General features: G+C 41.7%; 1 protein-coding gene across 2 annotated transcripts in view; it reads left to right on the forward strand.

The window, feature by feature from the left end:
• kcnq1.2 (potassium voltage-gated channel, KQT-like subfamily, member 1.2) overlaps positions 1 to 25,731 on the forward strand; it is a 165,219-nt gene that overhangs the window by 99,802 nt on the left and 39,686 nt on the right. For both annotated transcript variants that reach the window (XM_039614326.1, XM_039614327.1), the window contains 4 exons: positions 2,248 to 2,323; positions 3,120 to 3,214; positions 4,769 to 4,809; positions 5,645 to 5,706. In XM_039614326.1, the coding sequence (XP_039470260.1) occupies positions 2,248 to 2,323; positions 3,120 to 3,214; positions 4,769 to 4,809; positions 5,645 to 5,706 (274 nt within the window). The remainder of the gene's footprint in view (positions 1 to 2,247; positions 2,324 to 3,119; positions 3,215 to 4,768; positions 4,810 to 5,644; positions 5,707 to 25,731) is intronic.

The following is a 25,731-nucleotide window of genomic DNA, read 5'->3' on the forward strand; positions in this document are numbered from 1 at the left end:
TCAAGGGTGTGTGCGCGCTTATATGTGTGCGGGTCTGTCTGCCTTGACTGGGAAGTAGCTTGAGAGAACTCTTCAAAACAATACACAAAACCCATATATTGGCTTTGACTTAATCCACACTCTTTGCAGACGCTGGGCGTATGCACATGGCCCAAAGGCTTATCAGCACATACCAACAGATGGCTGAAAGGTCACCTTTGTCTGAGACATGTCCTACATGAAACAGAAAACCGATATTAAAATCGACACAAAAAACAGGGATCAAATAATGCCCTCCTCACCCAGACTTTGCACTCCATTACTGTTTGTTTTTGCTAAACAAATGATGCATTGAAAAGAATAATAGCTCATGTATTCTTTTATTTAATTCTGTGTGGGATTTAAGTCTGTAATTGGACATCAAAGCCATATAATAGTTCTTTTCTGTTCTGTTTTCTGTTTTGGTGGTGTGGGAAAACATCAGTACAGAATACAATATCACAGTAATATGCATGGTGACGTTGTATAGATCCAGAGACACCAATAAGAGATATTTTTTAAAATAGACTGAACAAGGGTCTCATCTCATACACCACGATGCTCAAATAACGAACAAACTTACAATAAATTGGCTCATTCGAAAGATCATCCAGCACTGGATACACTTAACTTGACCAAGCTGCCTCCTAATTCAGGGCAAGCTAATGGCTCAGTTTTATGAGGAAAAACAGGACAATAACCTGCTTGCACCTCCCAAAAAAGCCCCCAAAATTTGTGGCTGCCTGGTGATTGTATTGAATTTCTTCCCTTTCTGCAACCGATTTCAACATGTGGTTACTAAGTGTTTGCCCAGAGTCTGAGCTATTGAGCTTAAGGTGATTGCATAGACAGGCAACCTGTCTGCAAACAGTTGTAGTCTGACTTGGACTGACTGCAATCACTCCCAGAGAGATTATTGAAGGTTTGCAAATAATTGCTGTCTAATATATAAATGCAGACAAATTGCCAACATGTTGCCATCAGTCTGAAATACTCTGTGCCAATGAGCACAGCTTAGGGCCAGCCAGCTGGCTGTCAGCTGGTTGGTTCTGGTTGAATTTCGGTTGCTGGAGACAGCAACCGATAAGTGATTTTTGACAATTTATTACAGTTAATTGCTGTATTGTCAGAAATAATTAGCATAAAATTGCCAGCTTGACCCCATTTAACTGCAGACTGATATCAGACTGATTGCAGGCTGCCTGTCTCTGTCTATTGGCAACATTTATGGCAGGTGTTAGTATTTAGGTATGCTTGACAATCTCATTTTCCATCAAACAATAGCTGAAGCAAAGAATGTAAATTATATATTGATACTAACATTTCTCTTGGAAGCCCCCTAAATGCCCTTGAAAATATTAATACCCTTTATTATTATTTTTATACCCCTTTCTCTAATTCGCATGACAGTTTGACATGACTATTAAACTGCTGGGCTCTTAAGATTATGGAGATCGCAGCCTTGACAAAGGTTGAGACACCTTGTCCTGGGTTATTACACTTGATTTTACTTTGCAGCATGTTAATGTGCTTCCAGTATGTGTTTGCAAGATTTTCTGATTAATGAAATGCAGTAACATCCAAACCATGTGGGCACCAATGCACAGCAGAGCACAGCACAGAGCGCCTGCTTGAGAAAACAAAAGTACATGGCATATAGTCACTATGATATGCAAGTAAAAGCTGTTGTGTGTTGTGTGCATCAAGTGGTTTTGGTTTCAGTGCTTCATAACAGCATTTTTGTGTGTGTGCATGTGTGTGTGCCTGTGTGTTGACACAGATGTGCTTCTTTGAACTCAGCAACGTGTGTTTTGGGACTCCTCTTAAGGCAAATTGAATTGGTTTTCTTCTCTCATTTTCGCAGTGGGTTGTGGATTCACAGTTTTGAGTGAAAAGGCAAGCACCGATACAGAGTTTGGGTTAATCTGTGTTGTTACTCTTGTCTGTATCAATGCATATCTGTCAATGTACGTTTGTTTTTCCTGTTTAGACCCACATGTGTTTTGCAGTTGGGTGGCATACGCATTGTTCATCGAACCTGAAAAGCAGCAAGGGTCAATTAGCGCTGAGCACGTAGACTTTTTTGTCTCTCTCTTTTCTTTTCTTTTTTTTGTCCCTTCTTTTCAGGGCAGTTAGTCAAGAACAAACCACTTGACCTTTTACAACAAGCTCAAATGTGAAGTGTTTTTCTTTTGTGGCCTAAATTAGTCTCCTTTTTTTCTGTCACAGGTTGTCCCATGCCCAGAGATCTGCGGTAAAAGTCCTCCGCAGAATGCAGTACTTTGTGGCCAGGAGGAAATTTCAGGTACGTTAAGGGAAATCCAGAGAGAAACACTGCAGAGTTAAAGAGAGCGAGGGAGGGGTGACAGATGAAGAGAAAGACAGATTGAGAGTGAGAGAGGGAGTAAGAGAAGTGTGTAGTAGTATGTGTGGCTATACAGGAAAGGAGGTGGGGGGGGCTTAAGGGTATATATCAGCTGTGGTGCTGGTGTGCGTGCTTGTGTGTGTACACATGAATGTTTGTGTGCATGCCTGAAACTTGCACCTGCATGCCTTCTTTGTGCTCACAGTCCAGGCACAGTATCATGGGAAATCTGCTAACCTGTCTCTGGGGCTACAGTAGGAATTCACTTACTGTGCTGCGCGCGCAAAAGTCGCTCGCAGCGCTCACAAAAGCGCCCACTTGTATCCACGCTGCATGTTTTTCAGAACGTTTCTTCGATTCTACCCGTTTCCAAGTGTTCTATAAGTTTTCGGTTAGGGCCTATGTGGTGTCAGCTGCAGAGGGCTATACACTGTGCAGTAAAGAGTTCACTGAGTTCTTTCTGATGCTCCTTGTGTCAACGTCACACTACACAAAGCTATGAAAGGGCTTTAACACGATTGCTTTCTACTTGACCATGCACTTGTCAGGACACACACACACACACACACAAACACATGCACGCACACACTGGGTTAACAATGAACCCTTTGCACCCAAGGGGGTTGGGGATGTTTTGGGGACCAAGCAACAGAGACTGTTGTTTACAATGGCCTTTGTGTCCCACCGTGTGTGTGTGTGTGTTTGTTTTTGTGTGTGTGCATGCTGGAATCAACAGCAAGCTCGGAAGCCCTATGATGTGCGAGACGTGATCGAACAGTATTCCCAAGGTCACCTCAACATGATGGTCCGCATCAAGGAGCTGCAGAGAAGGTGGTGCCTTTGACTTTGTTTTATGCTCTTTGTTGTTCTTTCCATAAGCTTTTGTTTGTTTTTTTTATATTGTGAGCTCAATTTTAAAGCCATTAGGACGTCTCTATGTATCCAATGCCTCAATCACTGATATGCCTTCACGTGTAAAACCATATTGTTCCTTGTTTTTTGTCATGTTAACAAGGAAACACAATCCCAGATCTGTCGATTTCTGCAGAATTGGACAAAAAACATGTAGATTTTCTGCACCAAAAGCTTCAAACTTCAGATTCACACCCTTGTTACACTGAAGGAGTTTAAATTACTGGTGGAATCATTATAGTTTACTTTGTCTCTCATTTTCTGTGAGTAAAATGCAAAGTTCTTAATCTGATGGGTGTTTCTATGTAGCTATGTTGCTGCCCTATTGGCCAGGTCTCACTTGTAAAAGAAATCATTAATCTTTATGGGACTAACCTGGTTAAAAAAATAAATAATAAAAATAGATACTTAAGTACCGAGTCCTCATTGGGCCGTTTTTCATTTGGTAAATTCTGGCTGTATTTACGCTAATAACGTTTTCATGCTCTGCATCAATTCTTAAAGACTCAGTTTTAGGGGGTCATAAAACACTGGGGTTGTGCAGCCAAAACAGTGTGCTCATTGCAACTGCTAGCGCTTTCTATAACATTTATAGACATTTAGCCTATTCTCTGCAGTCTTCATCGGACAGACAGGAGCCTCACTGGTCCCATATTTGTTCTGCCTTGTTATACTTTATAACAAGAGCAGAGTCATTATGTTGAGTTGCAATGAAATACAGTTCTCGTGAAAGTTAAACCTTTTGTCCTCTCTGTGCGATTTTCTCTGCTTCACTTAAGAAGATGTTTTTTGTTTGACACACACACACACACGGCTCTCAGCCGTTATAGGTCAGTGAGAGGTGATGTATTGTGTCTGATTCATGCAAGTGCATCGCCTGGACCTCATAACACCTCCTGCAGTAATTCACGGACCCGTGGCAATGCACTGTTACATTTTTAAGTCATTATAAAGCAACAGTAAATCATGAAAGTGCTGTTAGGCTGACAGTTTTTTTATTACCCCATAAAATCTAAAAGAAAAAAAAGACACTATTAGACACTATCCCAAACACACCAAAATACTGCAAAGACCACTAGTCTGCCAACATAAACGAATAATAAACACATAAAGACGTGTGATTAAGGTGAGGAAAAGATGCAAATGGCTTACACTGAACACTGTATTCAAATGCTTTCCTTCTGCCTCAGTGAATTCGTAAATGCCAGTCGACATAAGAAGTGAAACTGCGAGTTTCAGTGTTTATTTTCAAAGCTTCACATCTCAATAAGAGCACAGCATCCATTTGTCCAACCCCTTTAAGGCTTGCATGTGTGCACTCTCTGAAAGCAGTGATGTATAAATACAGTTGAAGCAGATGACATTTGTTTAATTTTATTGGCACTATAAAGTGTTTACCCAGCCGAACTTCTTCTGTGTCTGCTTTGTGTTTTTGCCTTTCGCTGTCTAATTCCTTCTGTCTTTCCTTGTCAGGCTGGATGGCACTCTGGGAAAGCCGGGCATGTTTCTTCCAGGTAAATACGCAACAAACGCCAGTGGTCTCCATCTGATAGACAGCCGTCACTCCTCGCTCCGTCCCTGTGTTTATAGCCAGCTCATATGCAAGCTGTGCCAGGCGAAATATATGAGAAAGAGAGCTCCCTGATGTTTGTGTGTGCATATTTCTCAGTTTGGGTGTGGGCAAGACTGCATGTATGTCCGAATGTTTGCCAGTATGGGAATTTAAGCACCCTGCTTGTGGCGGTATTCTGGTGAGCGCATATTAGCGCGCTTATGTGAGTTGTTGTCAGAGGAATTACACAAACACATTTCTTTAATTAATTGTGCAATGTTAAATTAAGTGCCCCAAGCAGCAGCTCCCACAGCTTCCATGCCAGCTAAAAATAACAGCGGCGCGATGGAAACTTCACTGCGCCACTAATTGGATGGGGCGAAACAAAACAAGAATAGCTCTCTTTTCCGACAGGAAGTCGGTTAGCGTGGATGTGATGTAAGGCAGGCTGAAAAAATATGAGGCAAATTAAGACTGAATGGGGTCCTTAATAAGTTCTAATTACTAGAACGTCGTTAGTTTTTCTTGTAAGGATCGTACATTTAATGGTTTGATTTAGTCTAAACACTCCTGAAGCTGTTGGGTATTTGCTCACATACGTCTTTATTACAAGCTTTTACTGTGCGCATGACTGAATGAAACTTTAAGCTATCACTGCCAAGTGTGAAGGACTGAACAGTGGCCTATCAGGCCTTTTACTGGAAGTTATATCACCTTTGCAATATGTAGTGGATCATCTGATCGTATTATATATTATATTATATATATATTCTCTTCTTTTATTTTTTTATTTTTAGGAAAAGGAGAAGATAAAGAATACCCAACTATTGGGGCTCGTCTCATCAGGCTGGAAGATAAGGTAGGCACACTCGAGCGTGTGTGTTTTGTCTGACAGTAAGAGGGGTAAACTGATTAGATTATCTATCTCGTTCATAAACTGAACGATGTGTGAGTCTGCCAGCATGTGTCTCTGTATCAGATGAATGAGTGCATTGCAGTCGTCTTCCTTCCTTTTTTTAAATAGCTCTATTGTGGCTGGCTTCAGTCACTCTGTGCCAAACATGCACCTCCTCTCTTGAACCTACCTTATCAATATCAGTGCTGTGTTTACACTGCACTTGTGTGTCTGTTCATGCTGTATTTTTAGTTGACCTTACTGGGTAGCTTTTAGGATTTTCCACACCATCCCTTCTTTCTTTTTTTTCCTGTAGTGCTGTGTAGATTGGCTTGTGACAGCTCTTGGATGTTTATGTTTCCATGAGGAATATTAAAAAAATGGAAACATAAAGGAGCTGCAGAGAGACATAAGCCAAAAGGCAACAGCTGTGTTATGAAGCTCATGTGCGACTAGGCGTGCTCTCCTTTAAACATAGTGGAATGAGCACAACATCGTGAAGCCAGCGCGATGCCAGCCGTGATAGACATTTCCCCTTTGTGAGTTGTATCAGCTGGATTGCGACGGTGTGGTTCTGATTAGTGATGTCTTTTGAGTCGTGTTGTATGAAATGTGTGGCTGTGTGGTCACATGTTGTTTAAGCGGTTGAATACTTGGATTTGAACGTATGTTTGTGGGGTTTTTGGGAGGTTTTTTTCCATGGGACCGGTGTACAATTGAAGACTAACCTTATACTCAAGTCGTTCTCACATGAAAACAACTCCTACACAATAGAACAATGCATTCTGCTGCCACTTATTTTCTATTCAGCTCAGCCAGCTAAGGATTTCCCGCACTTGCCTTTGGTATTTACCTTACCATCTCTGTGCACTCATCAGCTCCGCCGCTCTCTAATGTTTGCAGCGTTAGCTGTTCTCAGAGCCCCTTTTTTACAGAGAGAGGTGTAATGATCGTGAACGAATTTGCCCTCCAAGCCTGCAGACCTCCCTTGGAGATTGAGTTACACCCCATTTGCTTCAGGCTACATGTTGTGATCGCAATCTCCTGATTAGAAACACCAACCCGTGTTGAGAAGTGCCTCACCTACCTATGACATACTTTTTCTCTCTTACCCTTCTTTTGTCTGTGGGGCTCAGCATTGACAAAAAAGGTAAAAAAGGGGGAACTGAGAGGGACATAATTGGGAAACAAATCAGTGGAAGCCTACGGATGCAGACTGCTTTTCCTCCAAAACAATGTGGAACCAATCAATGTTCCTGTAATCAGAACTGCATTCGCACAAACTGCTATACAAAAGTAGAAAGAGAAATTTATTATTTCCCAAACTGCCAGTCCTTCATAATTACTGTTTTCTTTGAATATGCACCCGCTCCGTATCCTTTCTCATTTCTGCTTGTGTGTTTAGCCACCTGTTATAAATGAAAAAGGTGGCTTCTTCTTGTCTTTCTTTGAAACAGCAGGTGAATGAACCTGGTGACCTTTGATACATTCACTGTGAGACCTGCATCACTGGTATGGTACTTTATAGATATCTTTGTTCACAGAAAAACTTGCTAGAGTAAATACAGTATTTTGCAAAAGTCTCGGGTGTTACCACTCATTTCTTTATTTTTATTTCTACTTAAGTAACCAGACTTTCTTTTATTTATTTTGTTTGGTTTTTTCAAGGACTTGAGCAATAATTCTCCAGGACTTCTGAAAGGCTTTTAAAGTAATTCTTTAAACACTGGCTGCTTGTTCAATAATTTTCACTCTAGCCCCTGAACCATTTTTAGAGAAATGTCTTTATTTAGTTTGTTGAACCATGCAACACTGACCTATGAATCATTTAAACATAAAAAGGCACCTCTCAAGGCACGAACCAATGTGGTGTCTAAACATAAAAGACAGTTATGCAAAGAAACAAGTTAACTTCTGTGCTAGACACTTTGTTATTAGCACCCTGTCAGAAAAAAAAACATAATTTATTTCCACTCCTGTAGTTTAATCTATAGAGATTGAAACTACAGCAACACATTTAGTATAAAAAACAACTTTATTGGTTTCAGCCTGTGACCCATCATCAAGAACTCTGTAGAAAAAAAAATTCTAGTAGGAAAACTTGAAAACAACCAACCATGTGCATCAAGTATATCAGCCCACTCAGTTAGTTGAATCTATAAAAAGCGCCAAAAGCCAGTCTGATTGGCAAAAACTTTATTTTTCAGCATGACAATGATGTCAAACACACTGCCATATCACTTGAAGCATACCTGGGTAGGAAAACACACATTAAAATGACTGAATGGTGTAATCCTGGTTGTCACTAAGAACAAAATGTCTTTTGTGCTCTGTCTAAAAGTAAATATATTTTTCCCCCTTTTCTCCCATTACAATGTTTAATCTTGAGTATTATAGCGATGCTGTAATGCCCACTATACGCTGACCATGCCATTACTGGTGTAGGCTGGACATGAAGGTGGCAAGAGATTTTCTACCTTTGTATTTGTCACGTCTAATAGCCGTTGTTCACTTGTAAGTTGCACATTGTTTGCCATACAGTCTCCCCCGCTATCACTTGTGTTTATGTTGCATGACTTCCTACATTTCATAATACTGTGTAATGTCCAACTTGCATCATCTCCTGTATGTTGCTCATAATGGTAAACCACAAGCAAAGTAAAACCTTTCTGAAACCTTGAACGGGATCTCTTCAAACAGCTCGAAGGAATTATTCACCAACCCTAATGTTACCGTGTTCCCATGCCTTTTCTGAATACTTGCTCTCGATGACCCTCGGGCTAATACATTCATTTTCAAATTCCCACTTTCTCCTCTCCCCTGTAAAACACCGCACATATACCTCTCTGACAGCTCTTTATGCTGCAGCTGAGTAAGTAAGATGGAACAATTTTCCTGTCTAAGTATTGTCAGCATATCACTTGTAGATGAATTTATCTTCAGCAGGGTGAAGAGGGCTCTGGCATTGTGTGTCCTGTACAGGGTTAGACAGTGATTTATCACACACAGACAAAGACACGTATACGTCTCTGCGCATACACTCGCACACACGAGCAAAGAGTTGATTAATCACCAAAGTGTCTAACCCCGCACTCTCAAGATTGAATTCTCCAGAAGTGACTTGGGAACGAAGATGGATGAGTCCCCGTGACAGCGTGTTATCTCTCTGTCAGGCACACTCGATGAAAAATACCCAAATGACAAGCTCAAACAGTGGCCAGTGTCTTTAAGCTTCAGCGTGCCCTTTCAGAGGGGAGCTCGCTGAATGTTTTTTGGATGATGCCACAGTTTTATAGGAGCAGGACTGTTTTTCCCCCTTACAGACAAAAAGGACAGGGAAATTACAACAGTATACTTTTATAGACTGTGTAAAAGCCAGCCTGTGTAACAAGCTCCTGCTTTTTAGTTCAGATCCAGTTTAACAATATGGTGAAGTGTGTTGTTCCCCGGCAGCATCTCGGCAACTAAAACCAACGTGTAATCCTTACATTATTAAATTATTACATTATAAGCCTAGAGCAGCCTTTAGTAAAGTAAAATGAAATTTGTTTTTGTGAAATTCATGAAAATCTTTTGCAAGATTTAAAAAAACAAAAAATACTAGCGCCCGCTGTACCTCCACACAAAACCTTTTAAATGTCGAATCCCTGACATAATCATTTGTAATTCAAACTCAATTAAAGATTTTGTGAAATACAAAGAAAATACCATCACTGGATCACTATCAACTAATATTTAATATAATTTTTTTGAAGTACTAATTTTCAGTTTTTAACGCAATTTTTTTTCTAATTACGTCACATTCTGCATGTGTTGAAAATCTGTGCTGCATTAAGAGCTTACATATTTAGACATGAGCTTACACAGAAATTAAGGGAAAAGAGTGAAATAATTTCCCTTTTTTCATTGAACATTTAGTGCTGCCTAATTTAGCAATGAAAGTGTCAGTTGTGTTTGAAAATGTGGATGTAAAACCGTCATCGGCGTCTAGGAAAGAACCCCCTAATGTGCCCTCCAGACCTGAACAGCCATGTGTCTGCTCAACACATCATTCATTATTCGCGTTGCTCTAAGTAAACTACATAGACCATAGATCACACTTGCGGTTAACCTTCCTCGGCTATATTAGGGCAAATATGCTGTGCCGTGTATGTCACGCTTATATCATGTGCATTAGCATGAGGCGTACACAGAAGAATTCATGCTCTGACCTTAATAGCGTCTCAATTAGGTAAGTATGTTGTAAATTACAGCAAAGCCAAATACTGGGAATACTTGAGGGCCGAGACTGAGTGTTGTGTTTGTTAGGAGTCCATCTGTAAGGCATTTAGGGCCCCACGTCTCTAAAAGCATAGCTCTGAGGGGGGCAGGAGTTTGTGTGTGTGTGTGTGTTTAGACTGGTCAGACCCAGAGCATTTGCAGGGCTTTATAGACAAGGGCCTGGTACTGTAAACATGCAGGCACATATATACGTATTTGAACATTAAGGCAAATACAAGTGAATGTCCAGGCGCACACACACAGAGAAAGATGCACAAAGCTGCTGATCCCCGCTCAGATCTCAACAGCTTCATTATATGTTGAGCCGGTGCAGAATGTGGCTTAGATGAAATGGCTAGAGGGGGGAGAAAAACAGAATTTCATGCCTTAAATCGAATAATGATTTACAGCGCGCGCATCAATAAATCCATTGTATCCAATCAAGTTTCTCTCTGTTTTGTGTGTGGGCTGTAACAATTTGAGCCTACATCAATAGGAACTCTTTACTGTAATTCTCTCTGGACTGTCTTTGTGTCGTGGTTTTTTCTCTGCAAAAACTTGCAGGGGGTGAATCGGCAAACCTCAATCATTGTGCGACACTTCTGGTTTGTGATTACTGCAATAAAATGACTTAATGATGCCGAAATATCATTTGTGAGTTTCACCACTGGTATGAAAAAAAGGCCGTTTAATCTGTCGTGGATTTTGAGTTATGTCTCTTAAATTCATACCGCGTCTTGTCTTTGGGGAAAACAATTAAATACTTATCTTAACTAAGAGTGATAAAAGTGCCCCATGCATCCTCCTTTTCCTCTCTCTGGGTCATTTGTGTCACTCCGTCTGCTTGTCTGTCTGCCTTTACCGTACGAGTCCCCCCCACTCTCGTTCTGTTTTGCTTGGTGTTTCGTCCCCTTTGCTCTTGTTTCTATTACCTGTTTTTCTCCAAGAGCACCCTGTCTGTTGTTGTCCCGTGTTTTGATATATGTGTGTGTTTGGTTGCTCTGCACTCAGTGGGGGTCGGACTGACCGGACCAGTCCAAACAAAGAGAGGAAACTTGGCAAAGGAAGCACGTGCAACACACACATGCACACACACGCACACAGTTATGTGTCCATTGACTCACATTCATTTCCTGTAGACTCACTCCAGACTTTATCATAACAACTACTTGCCTAACCTTTTACTGTAACCTTAACCCAGACCTAACCTTTAAATATGTATTTGCGTTAACGTTGAATGATTTATGTTATGGAGGCTCGCTTTTTTTCCGCACAACATGATGTCCCCATAATGTCACCATGTAAACATGTTTAGGTCCCCACGAGCGCATGAGCTGTACCCAGACCACACACTCAAACATTACAAATCCTGGAGCTCGCAGCTTCGGTGTAGTTGCTGCAGTGTTGCTGCCCGGTGCCACGGATAAGCACATGCAGAATCCCCATGCCTGTCTGGACTTGTCTTGGCGATAGTTGCAGAACACAACATCCTGGCAGCTCCTGCTGTATTCCTTTAAATCTAGATGCTTGAAGTGTGTTTTGTACAGATGTCATCGAAGTGACTGCTCACACCTGTGCAAAACAGATTTATCCTAGCACGTGTGCTTGTGCAGCACCGTGGCACAGGGGAAGCATTTTTTAATTGTCCTAGCCGAACCCAGTAATTCTCTTCTACACCAACATTGTCTTTAAAAAAAAAAAAAATTATCTCTAATAATTTTAGCTGAGAATCCAGCAGCACCTATCTTGGATTGACATGCTGTGTCATAGCAGCGGGTTTAAAGCTCCTGCAAATCATCAATACATCACAAAGAAGCAAAATGACAGCAATTTTTAAACATTTTCTATAGATGTAAAATGATTTCTATTAGGATCATAAATTCCTGCACCGTGTTTTGAGGTCTGATAAACACACAGTGTTACATTTAATCTCCTCAACGGTACCTGTAGCAACACAGATACAACACCGCAGCCCTTCGTGGCTATTTTTGCGGCCTTTTTTTCAGCCTTGTCTCTGATCTTGGCGCCCTTTCTTTGACTCACTTTGCCTCCCTGTAGCTGAAGTGGTCTTTCTCACATCTACACTTCCCACTGTTGATGTGGTATCTTTATAGCTCTGCGAACTTGATAGCATGCAGTGGGTGGTGTGCTGCTGAGTGAGCTAGATAGTGCACCAAGAGCAGCAGCGTGTTGTTTGTAGTGCGGCCCGGCAGTAAATCATGTTTCGGCAGTGCGCTGGGGATGCAGCCCCTGGCAGCTCCCAGACGGCCCTTGGCTCTGGCTCCTTTCTCTTAGCGCCACTCTCTAATTTCAGAGCCGGGACCCTGCCTACTACTGTGTCTTTACCACATTCCCACAAACCAGAGACGGACAGTCTGCCTGCATGTCTGGCTACTCGCTCTCCATCTCGCAGTCTCTCTCTGCCTTTGTGTCTCTTTCTCTCTCTATCTCTGTTTTGCTCACACTCCCTATTTTTTTGCCTCCTGTCACAGTCTTTTTTTTTTTTCCTGTGGCTCTCGTTCCCAGAGCTTGCCCCTTCATCTTTCCCTGTGTTTGCATCGTTCTGTGCCTTTAGGATTATAGGTCTGCAGTCTCAATCACGGTCTGTAAATCATGTTCTACCCTGCCACTGTGTCTTGTCAGCTGCCCCCCCACCCTCTCCTGTGAATTGCTTTCTGCTTTTCTCTAGAACCCACTTTGGGCTAGTTCATTGGCTGCGAATACCCATGCTGCATTTCCATTTTAATTGCCCAACTTTTGCAGGGCCCTGGGATATATTTTTTTGCACATATATTTTATGGCCTTGGCAAAATGCCCCCTGCTACTTTTGGTTGGACCTGACCACTAATGCACTACATGGACCAGTTCATTATCAGCATGGAGGTGTGAGCTTATTTAAGTAGGTTATGAAAGGGTCAATATACAGTTCATGAAACAGGGGTCTGTGTTTTATTGGGACCTGCAGTCTTGCTAATACACACTGCTAAGTAGCCCTGGTGCCACCCTACTTTGGAGTGCTATTAAATCAGTCTACTGCATGGAACAGTAAACCAGCTGTGAATAATACCAAGCTGTGTAAATTACTCCAGAGGCCATCAGTGTAAATGTCACTGCCGTTAAGTCAAACTGGTACCCGGGGGACGTATAATGGGCAGTATGTGCATTCTGTATGTGTTGCTATATCTGTGTATTTTCTGCCTATGACTGCCTATACCCCTTATCAGCTGGGTATTGATGAATCAGCATTTCCTATTAGCAGTAGTGCTTAGTTAAATCCTAATTTTGTTTAATGCTTTTTGGTTTAATTCCAGTTTTTGTTAAAAACCTGTGACCTGATTTTTTTTGTATTAACAGTAATTCAGTCCTGGCACTGCTAATATATGAACTTTTATTTCGTTCTTCATTTGTAGGGCACTTAAAATAAATGTTGGGGGAAAAAAATAAGAGATTATTTAATCATCTCTCCATTAGCTATCCCAACTTTATCCTGTAGAGGGTGATGGGGGGCTGGAACCTATTCCAGCTGACCGAATGCAAGAGGTGGGAGGTGCTCGGGACAGCTTAGCAGTCAATCATCAAGCTAATACAAAGAGACAGGCAACTGTGCATGCTCCCACTTACACCTACAGCCAATTTTCCTATTACCCTAACATGCATGTCTTTGAACTGTGGGGGGAAAGCTGAGCACCCATAGAAAACACAGTTAGAACATGCAGACTCCAAACCCTCTAAAGGATGAACATCTATAGCAAATGGATGAATGGGTGACATTGTTGAGTCCACAAACTCTTGAGTCACTTTAGCTAAATGCGAACATGTTGACTCTAAACAGACCGTATGGGTTACCATGTTACTTTTGTGTGTTAGCGCATTTGGTAATGAACATTAATTCAGACAAATTTTCAAGTCCATGGTCGCACAAGAGGAAAAGGGATAAGGTCATCTGTTGGCCTTATTGTCCGTGCAGCATTTCATTCCACTCCATATGCTAAGTGCTCGGATATTTCACTCTGAAACCAAGTGGAGAACCGTCTGACAGGCAGACAGACGAGCATTTCCACCTCATTATGCAGGAGAAGATTAAAAATAGGATAAGGTAAATTTGTTGCTGAGTGTTGTGCCATGCAGGCTCGAACCTTAGTTCATGGAATAATTTTAAGTGGCTGTTACTAATGCAGGCGTGTTTATGGCTGTGTAAAGATTTGACTAGGCCACTTGTGGTTCAGACATTGGCCCTATAGTTCTCTGTGCCCAGACATATCCTTCAGGCAACAGTAGGTTTGCTACTGCCCATAGTAACATGTGTATTTGTGTGTGTGTGTGTGTGTGTGTGTGTGTGTGTGTGTGTGTGTGTGTGTGTGTGTGTGTGTGTGTGTGTGTGTGTGTGTGTGTGTGTGTGCATGCACACCTATGTGTTTAGGCCAAGTCAAGTTCCCCATTTGCTGTAATGGAGTCAGGTTTTTCAAAACACCTAATAAGCCTGTCTGTATCCCACGTTGAGTTTTCTTTTTGGTAAGTGACTAATCACTTTATGGAAACAGATTTTTTCTATACCTCTGGGGCATGCGGCACACCTTTCAGTCTTGTGCAATTAACATTGTAGTCCACACAGGATACAGGCCTTTCTTATAGTCTAGCATAACACAATGGATAAAATCAGGAAACTGCTTTTTGAGGCCAAATCAGTAAATGGAGCCATCGGTGGGAGAAGCATATTTACAACCCTTCTAAAAAGGTCCCCCATCCTGTGTTATAAAGTCATCATCAGCAACTGTACAGAAGTAAGAGCTGGATCCTGTCTTAAATGTTCTTCATTAATAACCATATCATTACCACCAAGTCCATTTTATCTGAACTTCATGCTTTAAGTCCTGTGCTACCATTTTTTAGTCACAACAGCAGTTGCTGCAAGGGACTTTATCTTGTAAGGTACGACCCTACAGTAATACAAATATAACCCCAACAATCAGACACCTCTCTATTAGCAAGCACTTGGCAACAATGGGAAGGAAAAACTTCCTTTTAATAGGAAGAAACATCCAGTAGAACCAGCCCCTCACCCCAAACCACTGCAAATGGCTGTGGGTGAGGGGAGGGAGACAAGACAACAGACACACTGTGGAAGACAGCCAGAGATTAAGAATAACTAATGATTAAATGCAGAGTTCTCTGTAAGCACACAATGAGGGAAAAAGGTGAGTGAAGAAGAAATAGTCCCCAGCAGCCTAGACGTACTGCAGGGAGCATTTATGGTCACCTGATCCAGCCCTAACGAAATGCTTTATCAGAAAGTAAAGTTTTAAGCCTAATCTTAAAAGAAGAGATGGTGTCTCTGGGAGCTGGTTCCACAGAAGAGGGGCCTCAAAGCTAAAGGTTCAGTCACCCACCCTTACTCTCACCGTTCTTACCGTCACCTAGCTGGCCTGTTTTCCCAACTGCTTTGGACAATCTGCTGGGGTGACCTACCCTCCCTCTCCACCTGCACCGACTACAGGGGTCTGGCTGGCTACAGGATGTTTTTCCGGAGCTGCGTCTCTAATTCACAAAGCCTAGCCTTCACAACTGTGTTTATTACTTAAAATTTCACACGCTGAACAGAAAAGTGACGGAGGGAGAGGTGAAGAAGCCATGCTGCTAACGACTCAGCTACGAGCTATGCTATTTAGCAAAACAAAATGAATGAATACTGTGAATATAATTAGCTGGTAATTTCAACAGAGAGCATGTGGTGGATAAAGCACGTGAAGATTACACTATTAAATAAGCGAAACAAATGTAGCAGCATTGTCACAAGAAGCTTTAGTAATACAAATTCTTTTCAATTGTCTGCTGTGAGTTGCGAATGTTATTCCTGGCCTTTGGTTTTCAGCGATACAGATAAGCTCCTTTGTTGTGCTAGAGTCAATTTTCCGTAAATGACACTGTGCCCACTTGCCTTCCTGAGGGCCCTCCTTCCAGGAAACTTTCGACATAGTCCAAGCGTGGATAGAAACACTATTAACGGCTAAAAAAACACAAAAACAATGTTGTAATATTGATGCCTTTGAATACAGATGGCATGACAGTCACAAGAGAAGTCTTGCGCAAACTTTACATAATATTAGCAGTCTCCTCATGTCATGTGGGTACCAACAGCATTAAGAAAACAACCACCGCTGTCCTGTTCCTTATTCTGCTTTTATTCTGAGTGGACCACACAGTGTTTCCACTGCAGAAAATGCACATCAAGACTATTGTGAATACTACTGTGATGAAATTAACCTTACTTTCTAGAACTCTTAGCATTTGTCCCTGTGTAAATGCCCTGTCAGTAAGTCTTATATCAGTAGTAAAATAATAAACACAGCAGGCACACACACACACACACACGCACACACACACACACACGGAAACATGAAGTGTATTGATAGCAGCTTGTGGTGAGAAGTGAACATCAAAAAGGTCAGCATAGTGCCAGAGGTCATTCTCACCAGTCTCTAGTCTCTACCTCTAGCCAAGCAGGCTGTGTCTGGGGGGTTGGTCAAGGGTCATCGCAGCAGGCTTGGTCATTAGAACACAATAGAACCCATTTTGTCCGTCTGTGTAACTGTGTGTCTTGTCTTGTCAGTTTGTCTCAGCTGACAGGAGGTTGTGCACAGCTTGAGAGGGAGGTGAAGAGGGAAGCGACAAGAGTTTCCTCTGAAGGAGCGAGGGTGACACAGGCACTCAATCTCTGTGCTCTTGAGTGCCTGTGTGCACTAGATTGTGTATATTTGCACGCATCAGACAGTGTGTGTGTGCACGGCTGTGCGTTTGAGCGTGTGGCTATGTTTGACTTCAGGGTAAGCTTCTGTGTGTGTGTGTGTGTGTGTGTGTGTGTGTGTGTGTGTGTGTGAGAGAGAGAGAGCGAGAGAGAGAGTCTGTCCATATGTGAGCCTGTCCTCGGCACCTTGGCACCGGGCCTCTGCTGCCTCAGCTGGATCGCCGTCTCCTCCCTACATCCTCTCACTCTTCTCTGCCTCCATCACTCCCCTCCCACACTACTGCTCTACTCCCACCGCTTCACCAGGCCCTTCCAGCTGCCCTCACCCATGGGAGAATGGTTTAAATCACTGCCTTCTCTCAAAGGGTTTCTTACCCCCCCCTCCTTACACAAACTTGCTCCATCCCTCCCTTTCTGATAGTGTCAAGAGGGGGATGGTCTGTGAGTGCTGACTTGGACTACTGTGGGAATGCAGGTGCTCTGCGTCTGTGTACACACTTGAGAAGCTGGTCGTTGACCTGCTGGCCAACAACGTGTCCATCAACTGTCACAGCAGCCGTTGAGACTGGATTCTTTCTGCAACAGCGTACTCAGATTGCAGATGGCTGCCAAATTATGACAGCACTCTTTTCTTTTTTGCTCTCATGCAGCGCAGCAAGGATTTATTGATAGGTAGTTAGGGATGCCTATTTTCATTTTTAGAGAGCCATCAACAGTTTAGTTATAACTTTGACAAGAAATTAATGTTGATTAATTTGCTTGATTAACTGCTTATACACCTTATATACCATAGATAAGCAATTCTTTGATGCCCTGCAGAATTTATAAGTTTGCTCACTTATGAAATGAACAGGCTCTCATTTTTATATTTGATCTAGCTGAATTACTTGATGTGCTACAACCCAGCCAGAATGCTGCCTCCCACAGATTGACTGCGTGTCTGTGTGGGACACCTGCTTGCAGAATCAGTTTCTTCCATTTCAACCTCTCCACCACTAGACATGTCAAAGATCTCAGGGTGTTTGTTGACTGAAATACAGAGTATAGCCAAAAGAATGCCATCTCCACAGTAAAGCTCAGAGGTGGAAACACTACGCTGAGGGGCCAATGAACCAATGAGCCGCATACCATCAAACTTTGGAGAAGAACCTCCTTTCCTCAGCTAGAAAACTGAAGACGGGTTGTAGATGGGTCTTCCAGCATGACAGTGACCCAAAACATACCACCAAGGCAACAAATAAGTGGCTAAAGAAGAAGCGCATTAAAATCATGGAGTTTGCTAGCCAAACCTCAGTCCTATAAGGAATTCTGTGGAGAGAGCTGAAACGTTTCTGTAAAGAAGAGTAAACTAAAAATGTGCACAAACCTCTTGAGAAACTACAAGAAAAATCTTGTGTTTGCCAACAAGGATTTCTCTATCAAGTGCAATGTCCTGTTTCGCTTGGGGATAAAATGCGTATTTCACTCAGTGACATGCAAATCAATTTATGACTTTTGTTTGTGTTTTTTGTTTTTGTTATTATTGGTTGATTTTCTGTCTTTCTCCATTAAAATGAAGCTGTCATAAAAAATTAGAGACTGTTCATTTCTTTGTAAGTGAAAAAATTCAGCAGGGAATCAAATAATTATTTCCCTCAAACACTATATTTTCAAAGCCAGAGGGGCTTTATTCTAAAGAATATGAATGCATAAGCTTACCCTGATCACAAATGAAGAGAAAGCACTAAATAAAACTAAAGAAATCTGATGTGTTAATGCCTCTACTGTTTCTTTCAGCTATTATAAGATGCTATTGACAGGAAGGGCATTTCAGAGCCTTTGTAGCCTCATTGCCCATGGCGCAACAATGATAGATTGTATCTGTTGCAAGTCACAAGCCGTCACATTGCCATGTGCAGTAAGTCCTCCTTCCGAATACCACGTTCCTCCTTTGTCTGTAAACAACATGTACAGAAAGCACCAGCACTGCTGCTCCCTTAAGCGTGTTGCTAAATCTGTCTCCTCTTATGTTTCTTTATTACTTCAGTTCTGTTTCTTTCATTTGATCCCAATGCTTCTTTTGTTTTGGCTTTCTTTTCTTTCCTTTTCCCCTCTCACTGCATCTCTTCTCTTGGCCGTTGAGGTTAACCACCACTTGTATTACACTGCATTACAACTCATCAACAATATGCTGGGCAGAAAGAAAAACAACCCACACTTGTTGTTCTCTTTCTCTCTCTTGCTCTTTCTGCATCTCTCCCTCCCTGCCTTACTCTCTCTCTCTGCTTCTCTCTCTCACTCGCTTTTTTCTCTCTGTAGCTAAATCACAAAACAAGCAGGCCAAAAACAGTGAATTGCCTAGAAACCCAATATGGACTCCACCCTGGAGATTACACAGTCAGTTCGGCCAGCCTGTACTAGAATAACAGCCTGGCCTGCTCTCACTGTCATCTGAACAGAGTGAGTGTGTGTGTGTGTGTGTGTGTGTGTGTGTGTGTGTGTGTGTGTGTGTGTGTGTGTGTGTGTGTGTGTGTGTGTGTGTGTGTGTATGTTTTTGTCCCTTACCTTTTTACGACTTTTGTGAGGCAGTCCTCATACAAGTATTGTGAGTTAGGGCATACCTGTATGCTAGATAAAAGATCATCTTTGAGTGGTTATTAGTCACATGGGCCTAAGCTTGTGTCAGAGCTTTAGTGGTGAGTCTCTCCTCATCAGCTGTTGGGCTGTTGAAAGGTAGTTCAGCTGATGAACGTACACAGTGTTGTCTAACAAAGCTGCACTTCCACCTGCCAAGAACGCTTGGTGGCTTAGCTGCTGCATCCTTCGTCAATTAGTTTCCTGTCTTCTGTAAAATTAAACTCTAATATCGCATTTCTTTGTTTTTTTTAACAGCAGAGGAATAGCAGCACTTATGAATATTTTAAAATTACAGCGAGTTTTCTATAATGTCTTACATAATGCCTTGGTTATGTAACAGTGACCTACATACCACTTTGAAAAGACAAGCATGCATACAGCAACAGAAGTAGGTCAAGTCTAATTAGTCAGGATTTCTCCAACACAGAGTTTGGAAAACAGAGCGTGTTACTTAGTAATATAATTTTTTAATTATGATATATCTATATTTTAGAATATATTTTACGTAAAGTTTAAAAATCTGGTTGAGGAAATTATGAGAAAGTGATGTGATGATGAGATCATGATATCGTGCATCCTGAAAGTATTCCCAGCATTTCACTAGTTCCACATTTTGTCATGCTACAGCCTTATTCCCAAATAGATTACATTCATACATACATTCATTCTACACACAGTGCCCCATCATGACAAAGTGAAAAAAGTTTGCTTGAAATTCTTGCAAATGTATTAAAAATAAATACAAAAATATAACATGTACATAGGTATTCAAAGCTTTTGCTGTGGCACTCAATCTCATCCGCTGATCATCTGTCAGATGTCTCTACAACTTGACTGGAGTCCGCCTGTGGATGTGATTTGAAAAGGTACACACAAATGCACAAGCCAAGCCACAAAGTCCAAGGAATTGTCTGTAGACCTCCAACAAGATTGTATCGAGGAACAGTTCTGGGGAAGGTTGCAGAAAATTTTCCTGCAGCACTGAAGGTCCCACTGAGCACAGTGCCCTTCATCATCTATAAATGGTAGAAGTTTAGAACCAGGAGTCTTCCTAAAACTGGCCACCCAGCTAATTTGAGTGATCTGGGTAGAAGTGCCTTAGTCTTTGAGGTTACCAAGATCAAGATGGTGTTGCTCTGAGTAAAAGATTGAGAAAATGTTTCCTAGTTTGAGTCTCGATTTCTGCTGTGACATTCCGATTGTAGGGTGAGAATGTGGCCTAAACAATGGGGATCCATCCTACAGTGCCTTCAGGTTGATGGTGGTACTGCATGGGGAGGATATTTTCTCTGCATAAAAGTGAATGTTGCTTAAACAACACAGCCTGTCTGAGTACGTGACCGCAGTGCACCTATTTTCTGGTGGCTGCTTCCAAGAGGATAACACACAATGCTGCAAATCCTCTCAAACTGTTTTTTTGAACGTGACAATGCGATCACTGTATTCAAATGGCCAGATCTCAATCAATGCAACAATAGAGCAGGAGATTCAAATCATGGATCTGCCGTTGCGTGATGCTGTCATATGTATGTGGACCAAAATCTCTGAGGACATTTTCCAGCACCTTGTTGAATCTGTGGCATGAAGAATAAAGGCAGTTCTGAAGGGAAAAGTGGGAGCAGCCTGGTAGCAGAAATGTGTACCTAATAAAATTTCTATAGAAAAGTCCAAATAACAAGTGCTTTTATTTTAAGAATAGAAGGAAAAGAAGAAAGAAAAAGTTAGCAGTCCTTGCTGGAGACAAATTTAGAGAGGCAAGAAAGATAGTTGTGGAAAAAACAGGCTTCCCAGGACAAAAGGAAGACATCTACTGTGCTCCAATGCGTTTCATGCACTGAGGTCGAAATACTCTTGAAGTTTTAGGAAGACCACAGAGAAGATTCATGGATTGAGTGAAGGAGGACATGCAGAGGGTTGGTGTGACAGAGGAGGGTCCTAGGGATAGGCTGAGATGGTGGCAGATGATTCACTGTGGCAACCCCTAAAGGGAGCAGCTGAAAGAAAAAGTCCTGTGCTCTTACACATTGCATGATGATATAAGCGCATACAGAATATGTGGCACTATCTAAGCGTTCTTGTATACCCATTAGGTCCATGCTTTAATAGCTTTCACAAATCATATTAATAATACATTAATAGTGGCTGAACTCACTTTTTCCAAAGCTGAGCGTAAAAGTTGCATGCTGACTGTAAATGGCAATCAATATATTTAATGTCAAGGCATCCAGCATGTATGGTTGAAATGGGGGGGAAAGGGCTATTTTGATTTGGGTGTCTGAGATTATACTGCTAGTTTAGAAAGCTGGATCCAATCTGAGGCCAGTCAGGCTGTGGTGATCGAGGCTTCTCTAATGCTAGGTCTGTAGGTCTGCAATGCCTGAGCCTGGCCTACAGCTCGGGCAGAGTGGCTGATTGTTTCCAGCCATGATGGAGGTAATGAGGGGGTGGTGGTCATTATGATACATGCTTATACACAGTAATACGCACACGCAGACACAGACTGACCCATAAATGAACATTCGTACATGCATATGCGTGCGTGTGTGTGCGAATTTTTTTTCAGCCGCAGCACATTGGCTCTTTCAGGAGACCGCAGGGTCACTCTGCTAGTCACTTATTAGTGGTCACCTCTTTTGGATTACACACACACTCATCACGGCTATTGCGCACGGACATTTACCTAAGGATAAATCCACTCATCCATTTCGCATCACTGTGTCTGATGTACGCTGCGTTAGCAGCCTTAAAGCGAAAACGCATGCAGCCTGGAGCATATCTGCTGAACCTCCGTGAAAGAGGTGCCTGAGTCACTGCCTGTACTGGGCATGCAATCAGGCATGTGTGGTTGCTGTATCACGGGATTTTCTGCGGCAGGAGAAAAGCTGACATACACATGCAAGCATCCCTTTTGCCCCCCCCCCCACCAACCCATCCCCTAAAGACACACACACCTACACACATGCGCACACACACACACACACAACACATAAGCACATAACACATAAACTTGTCCAAACATGTTTGAGTTTATTTAGCTTGGTGTGATTCATCCAGAATCCTCTCTGCAAAACCCTGCTCCTTTTTTTAATTGCTATTACTTAAGTTTACCATTCAAAAAAAAAAAAAATCGAAGCACCTGAAATTTTGTGTAATGAGACTGGAAGTGTGTTGGGACTGTCGTGACCTCGGTACTAATTCAGTTCAGCGGCAGCATTGGATATTTCGCAATACACGGGACCACTGTGCAACAAGATTAATCATTTATTAGTCCTCAAATGGTTAATGGCCTGCAGTGTGTGTTTTTTAAAGTGCAACCTTATCTTATGGCTCTTATGGTTGTAGCATGCTCAGTTGATTGCTTAGCATGACTATGACAAAATACCCACAGGCTCAGTCTCTTTCTATTTTTGTCTCTTTGCAGGCCCAATGACTAACAGCCAAGAGGATATTTTTATGGGTCTAAACAAGCGTTCTAATGCAGGGCAATTAATAATGCAACCCCAACTCTGTCTACATGTCAAACAGATTTATAGTTATGAACCCGTCATTCTTTTTGGTGGCTTTTTAAAATTTGTTTTAAATACAATTGTGCATAGTTCAGCTTTAAAGACGCAAGAAAAACAAACAGTGGTTTGGATTGATTGCTGCCTGTTTGTTGCTGAGCAGCCTGATCACTTAAGGAGTGCATTGCATGGTGTGTTTTCTTGGCTTTGTCTGCTGGAAAGAGTAATTGTACCAGCCTTAAGTGTTTTTTACGAGGTGTATTAGTGTTTTCCATCAAGCCGCAATTAAGGGCTTCTTATACACAGGGCAGGCCCTCCTGAGAGTGCAGTGAATAGAAGCAACTAGTCACCACTGTGCAGTACTGGGAACGTCTAGCAGACACAAGCTGTCCATTGATATGTAAAACAAATACGTGTTGGTATGCAAACATAGTTTTAGTATAGATCAGGGGTGTCAAACATAAGGCCCGGGGGCTAGAATCGGCCTGCCAAAGACCCCAGTTTGGCTCCACTGGAAAGCTTTGGAAAATGTGAAAGAATAAAGTGCATTAATTTTGGCCTTTACATAGTATTTTCAGAAGTTTTAAAGCTTTTGGTACTCATAAAGACCAACATCTCCCCCCACAACAAAGGCCATTTATTCTACACTAAAGTGAATAAGAAATAGATAATTAATTAAGTGACAGAAAGCTCCTGTTTTTTCACTTTCATCTAGTTATTGATTTTTACAGTGGCTTTAGATAAAATAAAGAAGAAGATAAAAAAAAAATGTTTTTTTGTTGTTGTTTTTTTTTACCACAGTGTGCACAATGAGTACTTTTTCTACAGTTTTACACTTATTTGTTTCTTACAGTTTAAGCCCAAAGAGTCATGTTGACAAATGAATGCGTTATTTATTATGTAGGTTTTAAGTACTGTTTGTTTTTTTTAATAATTATCCCAGCCTTGGTTTTATTTCACTTTATCTAAGTACTTTATGGACTGAGAAAAGCCCAGTTGCAATGCCTAGTGCCAGTCAATGAATAATAGTTGTTACAACACAATAAAAACCCTACTCAGTCATTCAAACAAAGAGCCATATACCCATAAACAATAATAGCATTGCAGACATCTGTGTCTGTTATTTAAGTGCCAAATTTTATATGCCTTTTTTTTAAAAGGCGCACAAGCTCTTTTGAAGCCCTGTCGTTCTTAATATGTCACCTGAAGCAATTATATTGAACATGTAAAACTTTCCTACCCTGTAATCCCACCCTGGAGTGGATTATTTTGTCATAAAAGATGCTGTAAATGACAGCAGAGAAGCAGGAGCTGGAGTAGTGTGGTAGACCAAGTTCGCGTGGCTTGTAATGGTATAACTCATCTGACTGGGTGTGCGACAGGTGACAACCTGCTTTGTTGGTGGCTCCTAGATCCTCTTTGACATCCCCAGTGACGCAAGCGGATCTCAACCAACTAGCACAAACAAAAGCTCAGTGATCAAAGGGTTTGTGCCAGTGCTCAGCCTGTACAAAGATGTAGCACTTGAACACACAGTGAACTGCTGACCAGCTGACCACTAGCGTGAATCTACATTCTGTGCAGAGAAAAGGAAATGACCCATCACTTTGCTGCCCGCTGCCATTATGAGCCAGTGGTCTCTGCTGATAATAGAAGAAGATCCTGAAAAACAGGGAAAAAACAAATTAAATCCAAGACCGGCAACCTCCACCACACAGCTCAGTGTCTGGGCAGTTTTTAAACTTAGTTAAAGGAATAGTACTGCATTTTCTATATATTCAATTTACTTTCTTTGTTCTTTTTGCTTTAAAAAGTTTGTTGTCCAGTAAAAACTAGAGATGGACCGATCCGATATTACGTATCGGTATCGGTCCGATACTGACCTAAATTACTGGATCGGATATCGGTGAGAAATTAAAAATGTAATCCGATCCATTAAATACATAAAAAAAACACCTCACAAAACTTGCGACATGGCGTAACTCGCCTCATAACCGTAGCACGTAGGAGCAGTGCGCTCACCTGATAGAGCGGCTGTGTGTATTTGTAGCCTCGCTACCAAACCAGCATTTCATCTCCGAAGAAGTTATCCCAGAGAGAAGTAAAGCAAGTGTGTAAGTTCATCTCTGAATGTTTGTAAAGCGTTCCCATGTTAAGCTTAACAACCGATATATGGAGCGACTGCCTCTCATTCTCTCTCCCTTTCCTGCCGCTACTTCGTGAAACTGCTTAATGATCAGCTGATCGGCTTTTCTGTCGCGAGTCCGTCTCTCTTCTTTGTTTTTGTTCCACTTTGCACCAGAAAGAGGAAACCAGCGGCTGAACAACAGCAGCACGTTTAAGCTTGATAGACTGTTGTTAGAATTTATTTAATATTACTTTCTACACCAGGATCCTTTTCTACGTAGCTGACGGCTGGTAACTGTGCAGGGGCGGATCTAGCAAAGTTTAGCCAGGGGGCCGATAGGGCATGAACAGGAAAAAGGGGCACAAAGACATACTTTTCTTTCTTATTCTCATTTAAAATATGTAGCTTTTAATAAATAATTATCTGAATCTTACACCCAAAGTTTTAATCTGATGTAAAATGTATAGAAGTCCATTACTGTATATAGTAACTGTTAAGTCTAATATACCCTAGTAAGCTATAGTACTTTTTCCTTTGGGAAGATACCATCTGTGCAGTTTGCAATTCTGTTGAAGAAAGATGTTGAATCTATTTAATTATTCTTGAAAAATAATTTAATTCTGTGCATTTTTTTTCACCCTGCATCAAATTAAAGTTGATTACATCGATTAAGCATCTTGAGGCGGAGGGTGGGGGTGGTTCCTATTTTTTTGCTGGGAGTTGGCAACCCTATTAGTTAG

The sequence above is a fragment of the Oreochromis aureus genome, linkage group 7, assembly GCF_013358895.1.
Source record: "Oreochromis aureus strain Israel breed Guangdong linkage group 7, ZZ_aureus, whole genome shotgun sequence".
Taxonomy (NCBI): Eukaryota; Metazoa; Chordata; class Actinopteri; order Cichliformes; family Cichlidae; genus Oreochromis; species Oreochromis aureus.